Here is a 21,369-nt window from a genome sequence, read left to right on the forward strand (position 1 = left end):
AACGTAGGTTGGAGAGGAGCCTAATCATTCAGTCCTGTCAATCATCATTGCACCGTAACAGCGTCAACTCTTCCGGCATCCCTCTACCTCCCCATCTCCTCCTCTATTTTTGTTTTTCTCCCTCAAGGTACTACTGCAGTGGGGGGGGGGGGGGGGGGGGGGGGGGGGGCTCCATTAAGGACAGCAAGCCAAATTTGTTTACCATTAACCATCAGGACTGGATTGGCAGGTGACCTCGTGAAAAGTAATTTATGCTAAATCAGTAACTGTGGAGCATTTTATTTGTGACTGTCTAAAAAGAATCTGTTCATAAATGTAATTTACTCAGGAGCTGAATTTAACATTTCGCTTAATATTTTTGATTCACTAAAAAGAATTAGCTTACAGGAGTCATTCATTTGGGAATTGCTAGAATTTGTTTTGCTCTATATTTCTGATTTACAAAAAAAAAAACAGCTCACTTGTCCAGGAACTGGGCAATACTGGAACCACTGTCAAGTCAAGTGACCATTATTTATATAGCACTTTTTACATTGCAGATTGTGTCAAAACAGCTTTACAGTATTAAACAGGGAAATAGTGTGTCAAAATAGTGTGCCGTTCTCCTCTGGCCAGGCAAGACCAGCAGTTTAATTCTAGGTTGTAACAAAATCAGACTGTGCAGAGGACTCATCTTATATATTTAGCATTTTTGTATATTGCAAAAAGAACTTGAAAAGATTTAAAAAAAAAAATGGATTACACTGTTTGCACTGAATGCTTCTAAATCACTAAAGAGAACTGGGAATTAGATAGAATTAGTCATGCTATATGATTCTGATTCACTTGGGAAAAAAAGAATCTTACAGATATCCTGTATGTTCTTGATTTAATAAAAAGTTTCAGCCTGTAAGAGTCAATTGTCCTTGAATTGGACTACATCGGACATGCTGCATATTTTTGGTTCATTAAAAAAAAGAATCAGCTCAGAGGAGTCATTGGTTTGGGAACTTAACTGAATTAGTCTGTTTCAGTGAAATAAACAATTCAGGAAACAGACAACAGCTGACATTGTTTATTGTTATATACTGTTGTATATTTTTGATTCGCCAAAAGGAACTGGCTCAGACAATTCATTTATATTCCCATTTATTCATATATTTATCCAAATACTGTATAATTCTGTAAATACTGTATAAATAATAAGTATTGATGAACTGACATTAACAGTAAGATTTTATGAAATGCCTATGGATTTGTGTATTACTTTCACTGTCACTAAACCCCCTGCAAGAATATTAACTTTTAGTGGCACAAGCCTATAATACATTTTTAACAAATCCACACACACACACACACACACACACACACACACACACACACACACACACACACACACACACACACACACACACACATCCACACACTAATACACGAGACCAATCCCAGGACCAAAATCCAAAGATCAAAACACGCCGGACATCTTCATATCTGCAAGTTTCAGCCACATTTTCCCTGGGCTCTATTTTATTGGCTTTCTTCCTGTAATGATGAGGCTTATTTTACATCAGTTGCGGGTGGTGTAATTTCCTGCAGTGGTGGTGGTGGTGTGTGTGTGTGTGTGTGTGATGGTCAGGGGAATTAGAGTCAGGGAGGATTAAGAGACTGAATGTGATGAAGAGTGCGAGGGGGAGACGGACTGCTAGGCAGCAGTGCTTAAAGGAGGTCCCATCACTGTCAGGAAGGAAAGAGGGCGGGCGGCGGGAAAGAGTCTTTACCTCACTCCACTACACACCAACTACCTAAAACCTCCACGACTACAACACATCAGCATACACAACCACACACACACACACATCTGACTAACTCCCCATTATAGGCTTGAGGATAATCTACATGACTGCAGCTGTTTGGCTGTCAAATACCTCCTGTGACTGATCCCCCTCCATAAAGAAACCCCCTCCCAACACCCCGCTCGAATATCTCACAGGCTTTATTTGCTCTTAACAAATGCGTGTGCGAAGGAGGAGATGATTTAGTGACGTAGCTTGGTTAGAGATCCAATGCAGTTCCAGAAGAACAAGGCATAAAAGATCTTCGGCCGCGTGACGTCACAATCTTTTCCTCCCCCAGAGTCTCCTCGGTTTCTGACACAGTCCTCTCTATCCTTTGACTCTAGCTTCCTGTCTCGATTTCACCGTCTCTCGCTTTCTTGCTGTCAGTGACAGGGGCTCATGCGGTGCTCAGTAGGATCTTGAGAGACGGCGATGCTGCCTGTCACAGCTCTGCTGCGGCCACATATGAGTGTGTGGCGCGCTGCCCCACTGTGAGCATGTCACATACACATGACCACACACACACACACACACACACAAACACCATTCTTGTCGATGTACAAATGACTGCAGTCTCTAAGCAGCATGTAAGGGGGATGGGGAGGGATGGATTCAAGTGTGTGTGTCTGTGTGTGAGTTTGTGTGTGTGTTTGGTCATGAGCTACAAAATGAAAGAATACACAGTGACGTGTGTGCCCACGCTTCAGCTTATGTCAGAGGATATATGTTGAGAAGAGAAAGAGAAGAGAAGATGAAAAGGAGAGGTGACAAGATGCTATGAAAGGAGGAGAGGAGAAGAGATGAGATGAAATGAGAAGAGAAGAGATGAGAAGATGTGGTAAAGACGAGGAGAAGAATGACCAGATGAGAGGAGAACAGAAGATGAGAAAAGGGAGAAAAAAAGCAAAAGAGGTGACGTGAGATAAGATGAGGTGAGATGCATCTACATGAGATAAAAACCCATTTCATACTGCATGTTGATCCCGGAAAATTGCTGGAAAATTTACGGATCGCTTTCTATGTGAACGCAAACACGTCCAGGGATTGATTCCAGAATCGATCCCGGGTTGGGGACCTAATAACATTGCAAGGTTCAGACCCAGAACAAGTTCTGTGTAAACAAAAGCCAGAACCAATGCCGTAAAGGGTGTGTCATAGTGATGACCCACGTTATCGTGTGACTCCTTTACCGGGTGTTTTGAAGGCAGATCAACGTTCACGCCGAAAAAATATGTGCAAACTGTAACAAAGCAGAGGTCAGGTAGTTCCTCACTATCTGCGCTGAAGCTGAGATCGTTCGCCAGTTAAGTGAAAGTTAACGTGGATAGCGTTTTCAACTCGTGCATTACACGTCACATCCTGATATCACGTGTGATTACGGGACCTTTACGGTTTGTGTGTGAACGCACGCACAGATTCCAGTAAATCACTGGCAGTGTGAATGAACCAAAATATAACGGTCCGGGAACAATTGCTGGGACACATTACCCGTCTATTATCCGGAATCTCAGCGTAAAAGGGGCTATAGAGAGAAGAACAAAATAAACAACAAGAAATGAGATGAGAGCAGACGAGGAGAAAAGAAATTAAAAAGAGAAGATGAGAGGAAAAGAGAAGTAGGAGAGATGAAAAGCTGATGAGGAGAGCAGCAGAGAGGACAAGGTGAGATGAGAACTGAATAGACAACAGGAGATTAGACACAATGAAGAAGATGAGATGAGACGACAAAATGAGAGACGAAACGAGACAAGAAGATGAAGAAAGGAGAGCAAAACAGACATCAAGAGTTGAATCTAAGACATGAAATGAGATGACAGCAGACGAGATGAGACGAGACTAGAAGCTGCAGTACCATGGTCTGAAAGCAGGAGTGCAGTTGAGTGAGGAAGGGTGGTTTTCCTGCCAAGGCCAACACTCTCTTCTCCACCATAGTGCATTCAACATCATCATCCTGGATCACCACGTCCTTCTTCAGGATCTTTATGGCAAACAGTTCATCACCTCCCTTTCTCTCGGCCAACATCACCTATAAAAGGCAACAGAGAGAGCGTGAAGGTAGCAGGGATGTTCAGAGTAATGTAACCAAACACATAACTGAAGTATCTGAGCGAGCAAGCATGAGGAGCTGAGCAAAGCAACACTGTAACACAGCTCATGAGCTTCAGTTATTAGCAGAAGATACACTGGCCTTTGACTGCGGATCAATACAGTAGTGTTTACTCTCATTCTCAGCACGTTTAGAGCATGTTAGGCCAGAGAACATATAGTAGCTGCAGATGATATACAAAGACGAAGAGAAATGACAGACAGAGGAGATGAATCTCTCGCACACATGTGAAGACAATACGGAACAGATCCGAGTATGGCACAATGGCATGGTGAAGGAAATCTTGAGTGATGGGAAGGCAGATTTTAATTGTGCTAATTTTTAGGATTGAGCCTGAAGGCACATGTACTAAAGAGAAGAGACAGCCAGAGAGAGAAGGATGGAAGAAAAAAGAGGGAGAAAGTTTAAAGAGTAGAGAGAAAGACTGCACTGAGTCAAAGAGGAATAGAATTTAAGAAAGATTAAATAAATAAGCAAGAGATTAATATCATAAACATTCAAATGTATAAACATTTTTAATTTAAATGCATAAACATTTTAATATAAATAAAATCTAACCCACATACATTTTTATTACTCCAAAATGAGCAAGAAAGAAAAAAAAATGTTACATGGTAAATAAAACTTGCCAGATAGATAACATTAAAACAACCAGAACTGAATGAAAAAGTAAAATTAAATGCAATAACATCACAAAATTTAAATAATGCCAATTAAAACAAATACTAAAATTAAAGCTAAGCTACAATCTAATATTGAGACGTCTGGTTAAACATCTGTTACCATATAAACATAACTGAAACATAGATGACCTAGACAAATGAAATCTAACACTATTCTCAATACCATTAAAAGGAAAACAAATAAGAGCTTTCAGAGCAGCAACATTTCACGCTTTGAGTTTCACACTGTGGTGCCTGACTTAATACAGCACATTACATCCATATGCAAATGAAGTACATTTTTTTCAGTAGTGTAACCATTTTCAAAACTGTGTAGCTTTTCAATTTACAAACTACTTTTTTCAACAAGTAGCAGCTTAGCACGACAAGGCAATAAACAAACATGCTCTCCTAAAATATCCTTTCTCTCTCACATATGTAGCACCAGAAAATCAGATTCTTTGCAGTGAATCTGTCCATGTAAATAAACCAATTCAAAAAAATAAAAATTTACCAATTTGAGTGGCATTTAAAAGTTTTTTAGACAAAGCAATTTGATGTTTTTGAGGTTGTGGAAAGAGTAGCTTGACTGTAGCATAACTATTTTTGTGTATCTTGCAGTTTGGAAAGCTACAGATTCAAATTAGCTCCCCAACACTGTTACAAACTTTACGGACAGTCTGGATCTGCCTTTTAGCTCTCTCTTGAAAATAAATGCACATATTGAAATGAGCGGAGTTATTTCAGTGTAAAAGCAGCCCCAGATGGACACCTTGTGACTGGCGATGGGAAAAGAGAAGCGATACACTTCAACATTACAGAGGACGCCATCTGCTCCTCACAGGCTCTACACCCTAACACACACACACACACACACACACACACACACACACACACACACACACACACACACACACACACACACACACACACACACACACTACTCTGGCAGCATAGCAAGCAGGTCATATCCATTCCAACGCATTCATTACCGCTGCATACCTGTTCAGAAAAACGCACATCAAACAAAAGGTACATGACTGCACACAGTGCTCCAAAGTCTCAAGGACATTGTCAGCTAGTGCAGCTGCACAAAAGTCTCTGCTGGGCCCTGGATGAGAACTGCTACAGGATCAGCATATTCAAGGACAGAATCTGATCAATGATCATGTCTCCAACTGTGAGATCTGCATCAAACCCATAATCACACTATTGGACTCGTGAAAGTGCACATCTGTCAGCTTTTGAAGCTCCCTCTGCTGAATGTCTCAGCACCATGGAATCCACAGTGTTTTTGACAAAGTGCCACCAGTCCCCTAGTTACTCTTCTAAAAGATTTGTTTAATGAGCATCTTTGTCTTTATTCCAGTAAAAGTATCTCAGCATTGTTAAAGGAATAGTTTGCTCAAAAATTACAATTTTGTCAACATTTAGTCGTTCCAAACCTGTAACCTGTAAGTTTATTTTCATATGTTGAACACAAATGAATTTTGAAGAACCAAGCAGCTGTTGGTCCCCACTGACTTCAATAGTAAGGAACAAAATACTATGGAAGTCAATGGGGACCAACTACTTTTTGATTGCCAGCATTCTTCAAAATATCTTCTTTTATATAAAACATATGAAAGAAACTCATGCATGTTTGGAATGGCATGAGGGCGAGTAACTATGACCAAATTTTTCGGTAACCTATTTCTTTAAAAACAAGACGAATACCTGAGAAGAAAAATTGTGAAGAAAGAGATACTATGACTTGATTTAAATGTATACTGTAGTTCACCCAAAAATGAAAATTTTGTCATGGTTTACTCACCTTCAATTTGTTCCAAACCTGTATGAGTTTCTTTCTTCTGTTTTCTTCTGTTTCTGTTATTTTGCAGAATGTTTGTTAACAAACAGCTAAGAGTAACCACTGACTTCCAAAGTATTTTCTTGGAAGTCAACAGTTTGGATATCAACAATGAAACATTAACATTTTATGTTATTTTTAAGAAAGAAACTCATATAGTTTTGGAACAACTTGAGGGTGTGTAAAGAAATGATCATTTTTTAGGTAAACTATCCCTTTAAGTTTTTAAATTGTCTTTTTTAAAGTGTCAATGTTACATACAGTAAGATCGAGTAATGACATTTTGATTCAACAATACAACCTCAAAAATTTTGCTATCAATAAACACACTTTTAGAAAAAATATTTTCATTTCATGCAGACTTTAAAAATTACTTTTCTATCCTTAAAGAAAACTTTACATTTAATCCTTTAAAAAAATCTGCCAATTGTATGGCTTATGACAAAAAAATAAATAAGGCCTTTTCTTAAAGGTTTCTTGTTCATTTTCACACAAACATAATTGCAAAATCACTGATGGTTCAGAGAGTGTCAGAAGTGACAGTTCACTGACTGAACTCACGGGTGAGTTTAACACTATTTCTTGAATCTTTTTGACTGCCTAATTATTTTTCAAAAATCAGACACCACAGCTCATGCTATGCTTATTGTTGCCTAGAACAACTACTTCTGTTTAGCTGCAGTCTGGAGCACCGGAATGAGGTAAGAAAACGAACTCTATCATATCTTTTTATCCAAAAACTATTTTAATGTTCTGCAGATGTTTACTGATAAACACTCACAACTTTTTTCAGACTTCAAGTTCCGGCTGACTTCGGCATTGACTTTGCTCTCTGAACACGAGTCTATGAGATTGCAGAGAACCTCAGAGTCACGTACAGACATCTGTGTATGACGTTTGGTCGAGAATGAAGGTGCAGCAGCGAACTGGACAGATCAGTCCGTCAGACGCAACAGTGAGCCTGACATTTTGTTTGTCATGATGTGGACGACATCAAACAGTCTTTGCTAATGATGCTGACAGAGGTCTAGCACTGCACCTCAACATATCAATATCATTTTAAAATCCTGTTGCCATGGCAACTGGCAGCAGCTGGAACATGAGCCCACTCACCCTCCTATTTCCCCTCTCGCTGTCTTTTAGCCTGCGCTCTAGTAATCTTAGTTGTTTAGAGTGACCTCACAGATCGAGATTACCTGCTGCTCGAAGCACCAGTGAGCCTACCTGAGACACAGACAGAGAGAGAGAGAGCGAAAGAAGATGGCAAGAGTTACCTTTCCAAAGCTACCCTTGCCCAAGACCATGAGAAAATTGAAGTCGGACAGTTTCATGCGGTCCCGGTTCCCATTGCTGTCGAATTTGGAGATGGCGTTGGAGGAAGAGCCATCTGTTTTGCTGGGACCAATTTTAGCTCTCTGTTGGGAAAGAGCGAAAAGAAACAATAAGATTGTGTTAGAGTGGGGTCAGAGACAACACAGACACACACGTTTGTTTTTCTACCACGGTGGTGACTTTCAGTTGACTTCTATTGTTTTTATACTGAGCTAATGATATTTTTTTTCCTCTACTTCTAAAACCAGAATCACAGAAACCTACACTCTCAGAGTAAAAAAGGGACAGAAGCTGTCGCTGGGTCGGTACCCTTTCAAAAAGCACTAATACAGTATATCATCATTCACAGTGCTATCTTTACAGTTAGCTTGTTGACGATGAAGATTCTGGATTTTCAGTGTTCATGCAGTTTTGCTGTGTATAAACCATACAAAAAGCTTGAAATGGTTATTGCACTACTATGTGCATGACTTTAACATTAAAACAAGGTGATCTTTGGGAGCATACCTGTCCCAGCAGGTAAAAAAAGAGCACTAGCATTCTTAAGTTTTTGGTCAGATTTTGGTTTTATCAACAAGCTAGTCAAATGTGTTCATTAAACTTTAATCATTACTGCTTGCTATAGCGATATGACAATATATATGTCAGTGATGATATAAAGTGTAAACGACTGAACTTTTTCGATATAATTTACAGATTGTTGTGGTATGCGACAGCAGGAGATATTGACACATCAGAACGATAAAGAAACATGGATTAACGAGTAATAAGCAGCTTTCTGTGTGTGTGTACCCCAAGACAAAGATAACTATAATGCTAATAATAAAGATATAAATAAATAAATAAATAAATTGTTCTAAGGGCATACTAGGCACAGTTGCCTTATACTAAAGCCCAAACGTGATTGTCCTTTCGCTAACAGACAGATGTCACAGGATTACTACAGATGCAACTGAGGTTAAAGGTGGAATTTGCAGCTTTACTCACAAATTACATCAATACATGTTCATCAATAAGATGAGAACCAGACCCATTATAAATCTAAATGTACTCAAAATTAAATGATTTGAAAAGTGTGATAGTAGTAATAAAGATTTTTGCTGTCATAATGATAACAATAGTGCATACAGAAATAGTAAATGAACTGTTCCATGCTCCGGCGCGGTTAGCGATCACACTACATGTGCACCGCCCCCGAGCCACCTCTTCAAGCGGGCCAGGGCGTGGTTAAACTAACCGCACTGGACACGGTACAGAGCAGTCACACTTGTGAAATGAACTGGACTTTGGGGGTCAATCGCGCTCAAGCGTGGATGTGAGTACATCCTAAATCTAAGTGGATAGCAGACAGCACACCGCAACTATAACCATAACAGCACAAAAAAAATAACGAATGATAAAAACACTGACAGCCAATCGGAATCATTTCTGCTTTAAAGAGCTTGAGCATTAAAAGTGACAGATGACACAACTGCATTCTATACTTAGAATACACTAATATAGTTATCTTTATAATCATCTTTTTTGGTGTAAACAGGCCTTAATAGTGTTACTTCACTGGATTGCCAATTTCAAATGTATTTTTAAAATACTGTATTTGTATTTAAATACATTTTCCCACTCAGTATTTTGTATTTGTATTTACATATATTTTTCCACACAGTATTTGCGCCCATCTCTGTTGGTTAATCTTAAATATGTTGTGACATTCTCATTACGCCTGTTTTTATATTTACAGTAGATTACATTTAAGGTCATGTAATGCTCATTGAAAGGTAAATGTAATCTAAACGTAAAAATACTAATAATGTTTTCTGGAAACACATTTAATAATTTAATAACAGAATGCAAGCCAGAAATTTAATATTGGTGTGTGTTTCTACATTCGCAGGAAAAAAAAGGTGCAAAAGCTGTCACTGGGGTAGTACCTTTTCAAAAGGTACACCTTTATACCTTATTTATCCTTAAAGGGTGCATATTAGTACAATAAATATGCATGTTAGTATGTAACGTACATATTAGAACCTTAAAGGTACATACAGTAGTTGTCAACAAATGGGATGCTACATTTTATTCAAAATTAAATATCTGAAATATCTACGATTTTGGCTTTCCCAGGCGTCCTCCACGATTCCCATTCTTTCCAATAGCAAAGCACTTGGATGCGACATGTTTGTAATCAGGACTTCTGAAATTGGAAGTAGGAAATTTTGATAGCACACGAAGGCAGTATTATTTCTTATTTCCATTATTTCCTAAATTTCATTGCCCAATTCTAGATGGAGTCATACAGCTGCAGCTCACATGCATGACAGTGGCATGTTTAAACTAGTGGATGTAGGAAATCAGTCTAATAAAGAAGTTGATTGGCAAAAAGTATTTGATGTATTTTGAAAATACAAAAAGGTTTTTAAATACAAAATAGTATTTTGTATTTCAAATATGTATTTTAAATACATGTATTTGAAATACAGCCCATCCCTGTTAACCTAGAACCTATAAAATAAAAAAAAACTCTGATATTAGCTGATAACCAATTTGGCACAAACACATTATTCATCCCTAGATGATATATTCATTCAAAATAAAAATAAAAATAGAGTATGTACAGTATATACCATACAATAATGATAAAAGACAATACTGAATAAAAGTATTTTTGGTTCAAAGATTCAGTTAACAATACATGAAAGACAAGTTAGTCATATCACACATATATTGTGCATCCATACAGAAACCTGCTAGCATTTTTAGATTTTCATTAAGACATTAACTGTTTATTAAAAGCTAAGCACAAACTCCAATATATTGTGCATCCATACAGAAAATTACAGTATCACTTGTGAGACTTTAAAATCTGTCCATCTTGTCTTCATATATGCAACATGTTCTTCAACATTTGAGAGAGCAGCAATGAGGAAAGACCAATGAAATAGTGAAAGAGAGGCCTTACAGCGAGGCACTGGATAGTGTGAGTAAATGCAAACATAACAACCGCTCAATATGTCTCCACAAGCACTATCGCATCTATATTTCTAGTCTTTTTCTTATTTTCCTCCGATCGTTTGCTGGTCTCCACAATCTCAGGTTTTACTATCCTTGTGGGAACATTCGGCCTTCACGATGAAGGCAAAACCTGGCCCACACACACACATACAGAACCAACGTAAGAATGCGCCACAACCTGACATGACTGACATCTTTTGTTTGTTTCTCTCTGTTGATGTTACTGAATTTCTTAAGCAGGTCTATTCATCACGTCGCTGCTAAATCTGTCAAACACATGATTCAGCAAACACTGGGTAAACCTGTCACCCAGATTGCAGATGAAGCAGTTTTTGGCTATTGTGTGCATGTGTGAAAAAGACAGCGTGTATCTGTAATACAAAAAGCGATATTAAATATGTCTTTGGCTGCATTAGTAAAACAGCTCTAAAGTGTTTGTTAGACACAGAGGAAGTGGGTGTGCGTCTGTGTGTGTATCTCTCACTCTCCCTGGGTGAACGTTTAGTTTCTGGCAAGGATCTGGCTGCCCAAGCTGGCATGCTACGGAATGACAGACGGCCTGTGTAAATGTCTGTGGTTCCTTCTGTATTAAGTGTGTGTGCGGTCACAGGGCACAGTCATTAGGCCCCGTCGGCAGCAGGCTGAGGGGAAGTGTACTGCCGATTTCCTTGTTCACCAACTTTCTCCTTCACAGTCCACTGAGAACTGATCCATTATCTACAGCTGTGAGCCAATCACACCTACAGCAGCCTGGCAACAGGTCACGCACACACACATATGGTCTCACAGAAGTGCACTAAAAGCTTTTCTCATTCACAACTCGTTTCCACAGCACTTGGACTGACACACAAAACACAACAGTGTGTCAAAATTCCTCATATTGCTTTTTATGCACTGCAGACACTATTTTAACTTGTTATCATACTCTTAAAATATGTAAATATGCTTAAAACAAGATACATTTATTTGGACATTTTTCTTGATTTTTTACTTGTTTTAAGCATCAAACTCTGCTCTCTCTCTCTCTCTCTCTCTCTCTCTCTCTCTCTCTCTCTCTCTCTATATATATATATATATACATACATATATATTTGTGTGTGTGTATATATACCACATGCATCATTATTAGGCGCGCTGATAAAGGACCTATATTTTTTTTATATATATTTGTCCATGAAGGCTGGAAGTGAAGAACTCCTTATATTCAGGTGTACAGAATTATTAGGCATGTTTTCTTTTACTGATAAAATGAGCCAAAAAAAAGAGGTTTAACTCAGAATGAGGTGTCAAAAATTATTAAATCCCCATGAGAAATATTCAAAACTAATGCGATACAGAAATTGCAAAGATAAGACATAACCATTGGACAGCAAAATGCTCACTGGGACAGTGGGGTCAGAAAAAAACAGGTGGAGAAAAAGACACATAAACTGCAAAAGTATTAAGAATTAATGTGAAGAATTAGGTGTAAAACCATCAAGAAGCATTTAGTCTCAAGCACCACCATTTTCCAGAGCTACAACCTTCCTGGAGTCTCCAGAATTACAAGGTGTCAGGTTCTGAGAGACTTTGCTTGTGTTAAAAATCCTAAAAAAAAACCCTCAATTAATAAGAATAACTGAATAACTGCTGAAGTATTGTGAAATACATTAAGACAAATTTTTATAGGCTTTATGGACAGATTAGTTTTGAGTGACTCTTGACCACATCCTCTTGTACCACTGTTTGAAGAATTTATCTTCCAGAATCTGACAGTGAGTTTTAGGAGCTCATTTTTATTCCATCTCCTATCCTGAAAAGTCTATCTTGCAGGATTGACTAAAAATGAGCTCCTAAAACTTACTGCCAGATTCTGGAAGATAAATTCTTCAAACAGTGGTACAAGAGGATGTGGTGCTGGACAATTATATATTACTTATAAATGATTAATTACAAAATCAATAGTAGTTATTAAGATTGATGTGGTTTGGAATTGGTAAAATGTGCTTGGGAAAAAATATAATCAGAATATCAACGTTCCTTATAATTATGCATGCGTGTATAATTTGAATATCTATGTACAATTTGATGTAGAATTACATTTATTTAAAAATATGTATGTCTGTATATATATATATATATATATATATATATATATATATATATATATATATATATATATATATATATACATATATATATATACATATAAAAACTTTTTTTAAAACCATAAAAAGTCATTACTTGAAATAAAATCAATTTAACATGATAAATATATCTATGTTTTATTTGAATACTTATTTAAAACATATGTCTGTTTTTAATATTTAATTAAGTATTTGTTTCATATAAATATTTATTTAAATATATATGCGTTTTATTTGAATTTTTGTTAAATATCTGTGTGTTTGACTATTTTAAAATGCTTTTTTTTTTTTTTTTTTTTATATAACTACTGAATATAAAATAAAATTAGATTTTTCACCTTCAATAGATGGGACAGAACTGACAGGAAACAATAAGAGATATTTTCTAGAAACTATCAAAGACAGATGTGCCGTAAATGCTGCACTCCAACATATTAGCACATGTGCTTTGTCCACCAGGTCATCAGATAAACTCATTTCTAACAGCCATGTTATGCAGTGCACACACATCTCTTAAATTACATGGGATATGAACAAGAGGTGACTGTAATTAAAAATACGCAGAGCTGATTTTTAATTCCGACACCTTTACAATCACTCAAAATGAATTTCTGCCTGCCTCTCACTTTTCCCATGATTCCACTGCTATTTACCAGCAGAATGAATGTGTAGGATTGCCTGGGTCCCTTCGGCCCATCCCACACGCGCATGTCTCACTGCCCTCTCTCACAGCCTCTTGGATTACATTCAATTTTAATTTTCAAACTGCTGCCATATTGTGAGGCTGGCATGCAGCTCAGTCTAGCATAGAATTCCATTAACCCACTCCCTACTGTTCAGACGCCACACTTCACACTGTCCCTGCAGACAAACACACGGCCCAGTGCTCAGCCTCACTCACACATCCCTGCTTCTTTTTCTGTCTGTCAGCGCTCCCTTTATCTCATTTAAAGGGGTCATTATTTACTAACCTTCGTTCCAAACCTGCATAACTGACTTTGTCTGTAGAACACAAAATCAGAAATTTAGAATAATGTACTGGCTGCTCTTTTCAAAAGTTACAATGAATATGGACTGAAGCACTCTAGCTTTAAAAAGCACTCAAAAAAGTATCATAAGAGTCGTCCAGATGATATATATTCTGAATAGCAAAACTTAAAGTAGGCATTCAATGAAAACATTAGTCAAGAACTTTTCTAGCTCTTGACGATTCATGAACAAACTGTATTTCTGAATCTGATCTTTTGAATGAATCTATTTATTGAATTGATTTGAATGATTTGTTCACAAATGGAACTGATCTGTTTTGTAGATTTCGAACTCACTCGTTCAACATTTCAGTTAACAGCTCATTAGAGGGGAGGAATGTTATTGGACGACTTCAGCTTTGGTCTGTTTCTCACATTGTCTGTCACTTTGAATGTATCTTGAATATAAAAGTCTTGAATATATAATTAAACATATCATTGATATAATGTATAGTTGTCATATACCTTGAATTTTGGATCCGAACTGTCAGGTAATCATAGTATATAAACAATATTTTATCTGGAAATTATTTCTGACTGTTTTGACATTTGAAACAATTTGGCTCACTGAAGGGGAGGACTGTCAGTGAACGACTAATATTTTGGTCTGTTCCTCACTCTACCGTAACACTTTAGAAGATTTCCAAAATACTGCATGTCATATGCACAACTTTTATCATCTTTTTATGATGCTTTGTCTCCTTTTTGAAGCTTGAAGAGTCCAGTTGCTATTCATTGCAATCGCCTGGAAAAGAGCAACCAGTACATTTTTCAAAATATTTTGTTTTGTGCTCCACAGGAAAACATAAAGCGACACAAGTTTGGAACAACATGAGGGTAATTAAATGATGACAAAATCTTCATTTGTGGCTGAACAATCCCTCTAATCGTCATAGCTCAGGGTTTTTCTCCATCTCTCGCTCTGAAGGTCGTGGTTCTGTAGATCTGAAGGGACGTGTAGCCTCTGGGGAAAAGCCATTTGAGAAGCTCTGTCTCCCCGCCAAAACCATGAGTTGAGTGGCGGCATTGATCTCTACGCACACATACACACACACACATGCACACAAAAAATGCTCTCCACCACCTCCTCTTCCATCGATTGTTGGGCGTGAACAAGCGATTAGCTCTGTATCCCGCTAAGAGCTTCATCACTGGACTAAGGCAGTGTTTCGTTTGTAAAAGACAAACATCTCAGCCATATTCTGCTAAATATTAAAACCAATGCACACACACTCACACAGACATAGAGCATCAAACGCTCTGCCCGACGTCCCAGTGGCGACAACTTTTATTTGTCTGATCCAGAATAGACAGGAAGGATGCAAGAGAGGATGAGAGAGACTGGGAAGGGAGGGATAAAAAAGAACGGAGACAAATGCTAATGTGGGTAGATTTCCACTGAGTTGAATGCGTCGCCTTCACCGCGCTTCAGTGCACACAAATACCGTCATTTCTGCACAGCAGTGTGAAAAAATAACGAGCTAAATAGTGAGAGGAAGTCATTTGTTCATAGCGGTGAAATGTGGAGGGAGGTGGTCTTGTCTTGACAGGTCAAATTGCAGGTGAATAAAAGTTGAGGAGATGCTATCAACAGGAGGGCGGCTATTAGGTGAGACGACTTAACGCTTCTGATTACACCTCTGACACACACACACACAGAAAAACACACACAACCACAAAAAATAGTGTCATGTTGTTTTTTCATAGAGGACTGAAAAGTGGTGCTGGGGAAGAGTTCACTAAAATTAGCAATGCTAGCATGCCAGCTCAGCTGTTTTCAAAATACTTATTTATCACTCAGCAGTATTCTCAGAAGACCCTACTTGGCATTCAACATCTTTTTTAAGCAGTGAAGTAAATGTTTAGTTAAATATTCTTGCTTTTTATTATACAATTTTGATTCGAGATGAAATTACTGTTTACAAACAAAAATGATCAGCGATGGTACTTCTAGGTTGTTCCACCTCAGAAAATTGCAGCTTTAGATTAAAACATTTTAACTGAGCTGAAAATGAACAAAAAGTGTTTGAACAAAAATGTGTAGAAGTACCACACTTTAAAAAGAGATTTATTTATTGGTGACTTTCTTCATTTTTTCCATCAGCATTGGTGGATCAGGAAAACTAGTCTTAATTAAACTTGATTATATATTAATTATATATAAATGATCTGCAATTTTTTTCCACAAAGGAATAAAAATACTGACTAAAAACATTACAATGCAAATCGTTAATGTTTGCATTTATTTTGAATGTAGTAAGAACAGATGATTAGAAATAATAAAAAACCCTTTTTAGATTTCTTAGTATTTCATGTACATTTACACTTCTCTAAAAGTTCGGATACCCCTATAAATTTCATAGTGTGGTTTTAGACAATATTAGTGTCGCTTATGCTTTTTGTGCACAGAAATAGTAACTTGCTATCACTGTTTATCATTGAAGACCAGCATTTTGATAATATTCAGGAATACACTGGTTAAAATATATAATATAATATAATTCATTTAGAAATACCTCGATATTTTGATTCAGTAAATGTGTTATTATATTGTTAAAATATTGTGTTGCCTTTAATCAGTTCAAAGTCATTAAAAATACTGAGAATGTAAGCTTTTGCTGATCCAAAATCCAAAACCCTGGGAACCTTATTCTTTTTTCCCCTTTTTGCTAATAAATGATAATTATTTCTATAATAATTCTATTATAATTTCTCAAATTTAATGTTGACCCTATGAGTAGCTCAGTTGCTGACTTTTAAGTAAAATTGTAAACAAGTGTTTAAACTCATGTTAAAAAGTGTGCATCTTTAGCAAAATACAGTTTCAAAGTAAGTAGTTTGTGTGAGAAACATTTCTTTTTCAACAATTTAATGGATTCAAATTTAAAAAATAAAAAAGGTATGTCACGACATTGACTCCTGGGCAAGTTGAGTCCATATAAACGTTCGTATCCATATAAAAGAGGAGCTGATCCAAAACGAGTGTGAGATAATGAGTCATTTCCCCATCTCTGTTTTCATGCTGAGCCAAATCTGGCTATAGCTCATGACGCAGGAACAAAAGTTGACATGAGGCTACAGCTCCGAGCGTTTCGTGATGTGGGCGCTCCAGTCCTCCAGCAGAGGAACAGGAGTGACCGGCTCTGTGTTACTGACACTGATCCTGAGGGAGGCCTGCCGGTCAGTCTGTGTGCGCAAGTGTGATGGAGCTGCTGGCAGGCAGCCTGATACAGCCCCGGCCTTAATGAGCTCAATGTGAGCACCACCAAGCCAATCCTTCATCTGCCCCCTCCGCCTTTCAGCAGAGACCTGCTCTGACCGCAAAGACCCCATAGTGAGGAACTGACTCGCTGGCCTTTCTTGCATCTCCCATCCTGATGCTTTCAAATGGAGCCTAAGCATTTTCCCCTCACAACCACTCATAGGCTTGAGTCATGCTGGGAATGCTGGGACATTTTCAGCCAGCAACAATAGAACAACATACATCTGAACAAGACACCAGATGTGATACTAATCTATGAGAGAATTGCTCTAAAGAGAGAGCAGCCTACAGAGCCAGGCATAACAGACACAAAAGCTGCTCCATAATTTCAAAACAACTTAATTATGTTGCCTTCTAAGCTGTAAAAGTTTGAACAATAATAAAAGTTTAAAACAATAATAACAATAAAAAGAGATTGACATAAGTTAAATAAACAGTCAATAAATTATTATATTATTACCTATTTATTTTCAGTATTAAAAAGATGATGAGGACTACTATTATTTTATTATTGATATTTTGCAATAATGTTTAAAATGTTTATCATGCAAAATTACTAAAAATAAGAGTTTTGTTAAAATGTATAAATGTGTGTAATATGTAAAAATAAATAAAATATTAATAAAATAATAATAATAATATTACTACTTTTATTAATTTGCAATACTGTAATCAAGTTACTAGAAAAATAAGAGTGCAAATTTGTTTTTATAGTAATGTAAAATTAATAAATGTATACAATTAAATATTTTATTATTATAATTTATATAGTATTATAAAATTTGTCTATATAGACAGAAGCACATGAGGTGACTAGGTTTTGAAATGAGTCGTGAAAGCTGTATAATTTATAATTATACAATAATAATAATAATAATAATAAATGGTTGCAATTTGTAAATATTTTATTTAATTGTTATATTTAGTTGGATTTTTTGATTAATTTTTTAATTATTAAAATTTGTCTATATAGACCAAAGGACTAGATGCTGCTCACTAGGTTTTAAAATGAGTCAACGCACCTCATCATTCCAGACCACAAGAACACAGAGACAAAAAAATGGACAAAAGACAAAAGAAGAAAGAGAGAATAAAAGAAAAAAACTGAAGACCAACTTAAGTTTTCCGCATGATGTGTGAAAAGCCAGCCCACCAGATGAGCTACAAATTGACCATTTCTCACATTTTGAATTATGCATCACACCATGTGAAGGAAAACTGCCAGCTCAGACAAACACACACACACACACACACACACACACACACACACACACACACACACACACAGAGTAGCGCTAAGTTTCGCATTGGGCTGTTCATAAATAATACCATCATGCACTGGGTCTACAGCTGGGTCTGCTCGTGGGACCGTTTGAATTATGCAGAGACTTGCACAGTTTGTGCCCCTTCACACACACACACACACACACACACACACACACGCACACAATGCATCCAACATACATGCCACACACATCACACGTACACACCAATAGGCACAAACCGACTGTCGAGACCATTTTCACCTAACAACTTTGTGGGAAACATGTCTGAACTACTAACTACTGTGTGGTCTCAAAAGAAAGCAGAAGCCAGAGGAAAGGGGACTTTAAAATGTGCCTGAATCAATCTGTGGTGAAGAAAGCCCAGGGATCAGGAGTTTCGTGCTGGTACCTCTCAGTCAGCTCTACTCTGTATTCAAATTGGGACGTGCAGAGCAGAATGCAGGTTGACGTTGAGTGTGATTACTTTGGGAGGATGCTGGGATTTGCCAATGTGTTATTTATGCCAGATTTGTCAGTGAGTGATATATGCTTCACAAAGACCTCTCTCTTTTTCACTTTACCTGCTCGCACCCAGTTGGGAGAGTCAAAATCAACATAAAATCAAAATAGGCTCTATTTACTTTTATACATTCCTGGTCTTATTAGGCATGATTCAAGTGCACGTTATTCAAATTAAGAAGTGCTTGTCCTCGTAATCTTTTATGCAAATATAATAACATAGCTAAATTTACCTTCTTCCAACTTTTCAAACCCTGCCCCGCCCATCTGACTCAATTCTGTTAAGTAACATTGACTTTCATTTTGACTTTAATCCAAAGCAGAAAGGAGAATATTCCACTACCCCAAGTACTGAACATGACTACAAGAAACAAAAGGGTGCCAGTGATGGAAAAAGAAAAACAAAACACAAAATATGTACAAAACAAAAGTAAAAAAAAACAAAAACAAACAAACAAAAAACAACCACACATAAAAAACAAGCCAAAACAAAGCAAAAAAACACTAAATGAAATGAAACACAGCAAAAAATAATAATAAAACAAACAAAAAACAAAACAAAATTATCCAAATGCAAAACAAAAATAAAAACAGACTAAAACAAAACCAACAAAATAAAGCAAACTAAAAAAAAAACAATCTTAACACAAATCAAACATAAACCAAAAACAAACACAAAATGAAACAAAACAAAAAAGAAACAAAAACATAAAACAAAACTAAATTAATGTCAAAATTAAGAACAACAAGGGCTCTAACAAAAACTTTAATTGCTTTTAAATTAATTTTATCTACAGTACAAATCGGTTTTGAAAATGACCGATACTGATAACCATAAAAATGCTTAATATCAGCGCCAATAATCAGTCAACCCCTGAAGACAGCAATGTTCTCTAGGCTCTAGACTTATCTCTCAATAAATAAAACAAACAAACTCTGGAACACATAAAAAAGCAGGTGAACACACACATTCGCTCACCTCAAACTTCTGCCGGAATTCCTCATTGCCTTCTTCTCCTTCAGGTGGGACAGGTACGTTGAAGTACTCGCCCTCTTCCTGACTGAGCAGCTTAAACCTGCATGTATGTGTGTGTGTGTGTGTGTGTGTGTGTTTTGACAGAAAATAAGGGACAGTTAGATGAGAGCAGGATATGCAGTCTCCGCTATAGGAATAGGAAAATTTTACAAAATTACAGATCCTCAGCTCATTTAAACCATTCATACGCTTACAGTTTCCCTCTCAGCAGGGACGACCTTGACTATGTGCATGTGTGAAGAGGATTCCAACTGGTTGGACTTGCCCCCAAACAGCTTTCAAATGTCTGAGGGACAGCATGATACGCCGTCTCATATTTAGCTCTTCTAACATCTGTGCTTCCTGATAGCAGAAAATCAGCTTCCTGTTTAACAGTGTGAGGTGACCATTGCCGGAGCCCGACGAGACGACATGTTCAAGAAGCAAAAGACCTACCACTGAAAGCGCCTCCCTCAGAGAGAGCAGCACGCTGGGTTTCCACCTCTTTTATTGCTACTGATGTGATAGGAGGCCCAGTGTTCATCTTGCCTCTGGTCTGCGCGGGTGTGTGTGTGTGTGTGTGTGTGTGTTGTGTTTATGACTGCAGATGAGTCATGGCTGCATTGCTCTCCCCCTACACTCCTTCCTTCCACATCTAGACCTCCAGAGGCTTTGGGGTGTGTGAGCGTCGTCCTCATCACATTCACAGAAATAGGAAAGCGTGGTAGAACGGCAGTTAGCATGAAATGATCTGGGACGTGTTTCCCAAAAGCACTGCTAGCTTACTCTACTGGTAACGAAAAAAGATATTAAATATGAATAAAATATTTAATAAGATTTTTGGTAAAATCAATTATATCAATTATTATTATCAATAATAAATTCTTTTCAGGATTATTTGATTAAATAGAAAGTTTAAAATAGCAGCTTTAAAGGGCACCTATTATGCCCCTTTTTACAAGATGTAATATTGGTCTTGGGTATCCTCTTCCTGAAGCTTTGTATTCATGTTTGCAATGTTGAACTGCCTTTAGCATCCTCCCTTCACTCTTTCTCTCTCTGTCTTCTTTTTTATGAAGGCATTTTTTTGAAAAAAATAAATAAAAAATTGTCTACAAAGTGTGCCAACAACAGCAAATTTGGTGTAATCTATATTAGATCTGATTGGGTACAATAATTTGATTAGACATTCTAATTCTAAGAACATGGATATTTTGTACAACACTTTTAGAAGTCATTACCAACAAAAACAAAAACAAACAAACTACCAAATAATTACTAATTCAGTGGATCAACCACAGACTAATGTGGATCATAATGCATCTACCTGGTAATCCAAAGAGAGGCACACAGGTTGTGAGTGATGCTGCGGAGTGGGCGGGAA

At 37.2% G+C, this 21,369-nt stretch overlaps 1 protein-coding gene across 1 annotated transcript in view; it reads right to left on the bottom strand.

Moving 5' to 3' along the window:
* Nucleotides 1-21,369, bottom strand: part of LOC109052512 (protein kinase C beta type) — a 124,552-nt gene that overhangs the window by 36,733 nt on the left and 66,450 nt on the right. Inside the window, 3 exon segments of the mRNA XM_042719970.1 lie at nucleotides 3,667-3,840; nucleotides 7,707-7,847; nucleotides 19,950-20,046. Coding sequence (XP_042575904.1) covers nucleotides 3,667-3,840; nucleotides 7,707-7,847; nucleotides 19,950-20,046 — 412 coding nt within the window.

The sequence above is a fragment of the Cyprinus carpio genome, chromosome B3 (assembly GCF_018340385.1).
Source record: "Cyprinus carpio isolate SPL01 chromosome B3, ASM1834038v1, whole genome shotgun sequence".
NCBI lineage: Eukaryota > Metazoa > Chordata > Actinopteri > Cypriniformes > Cyprinidae > Cyprinus > Cyprinus carpio.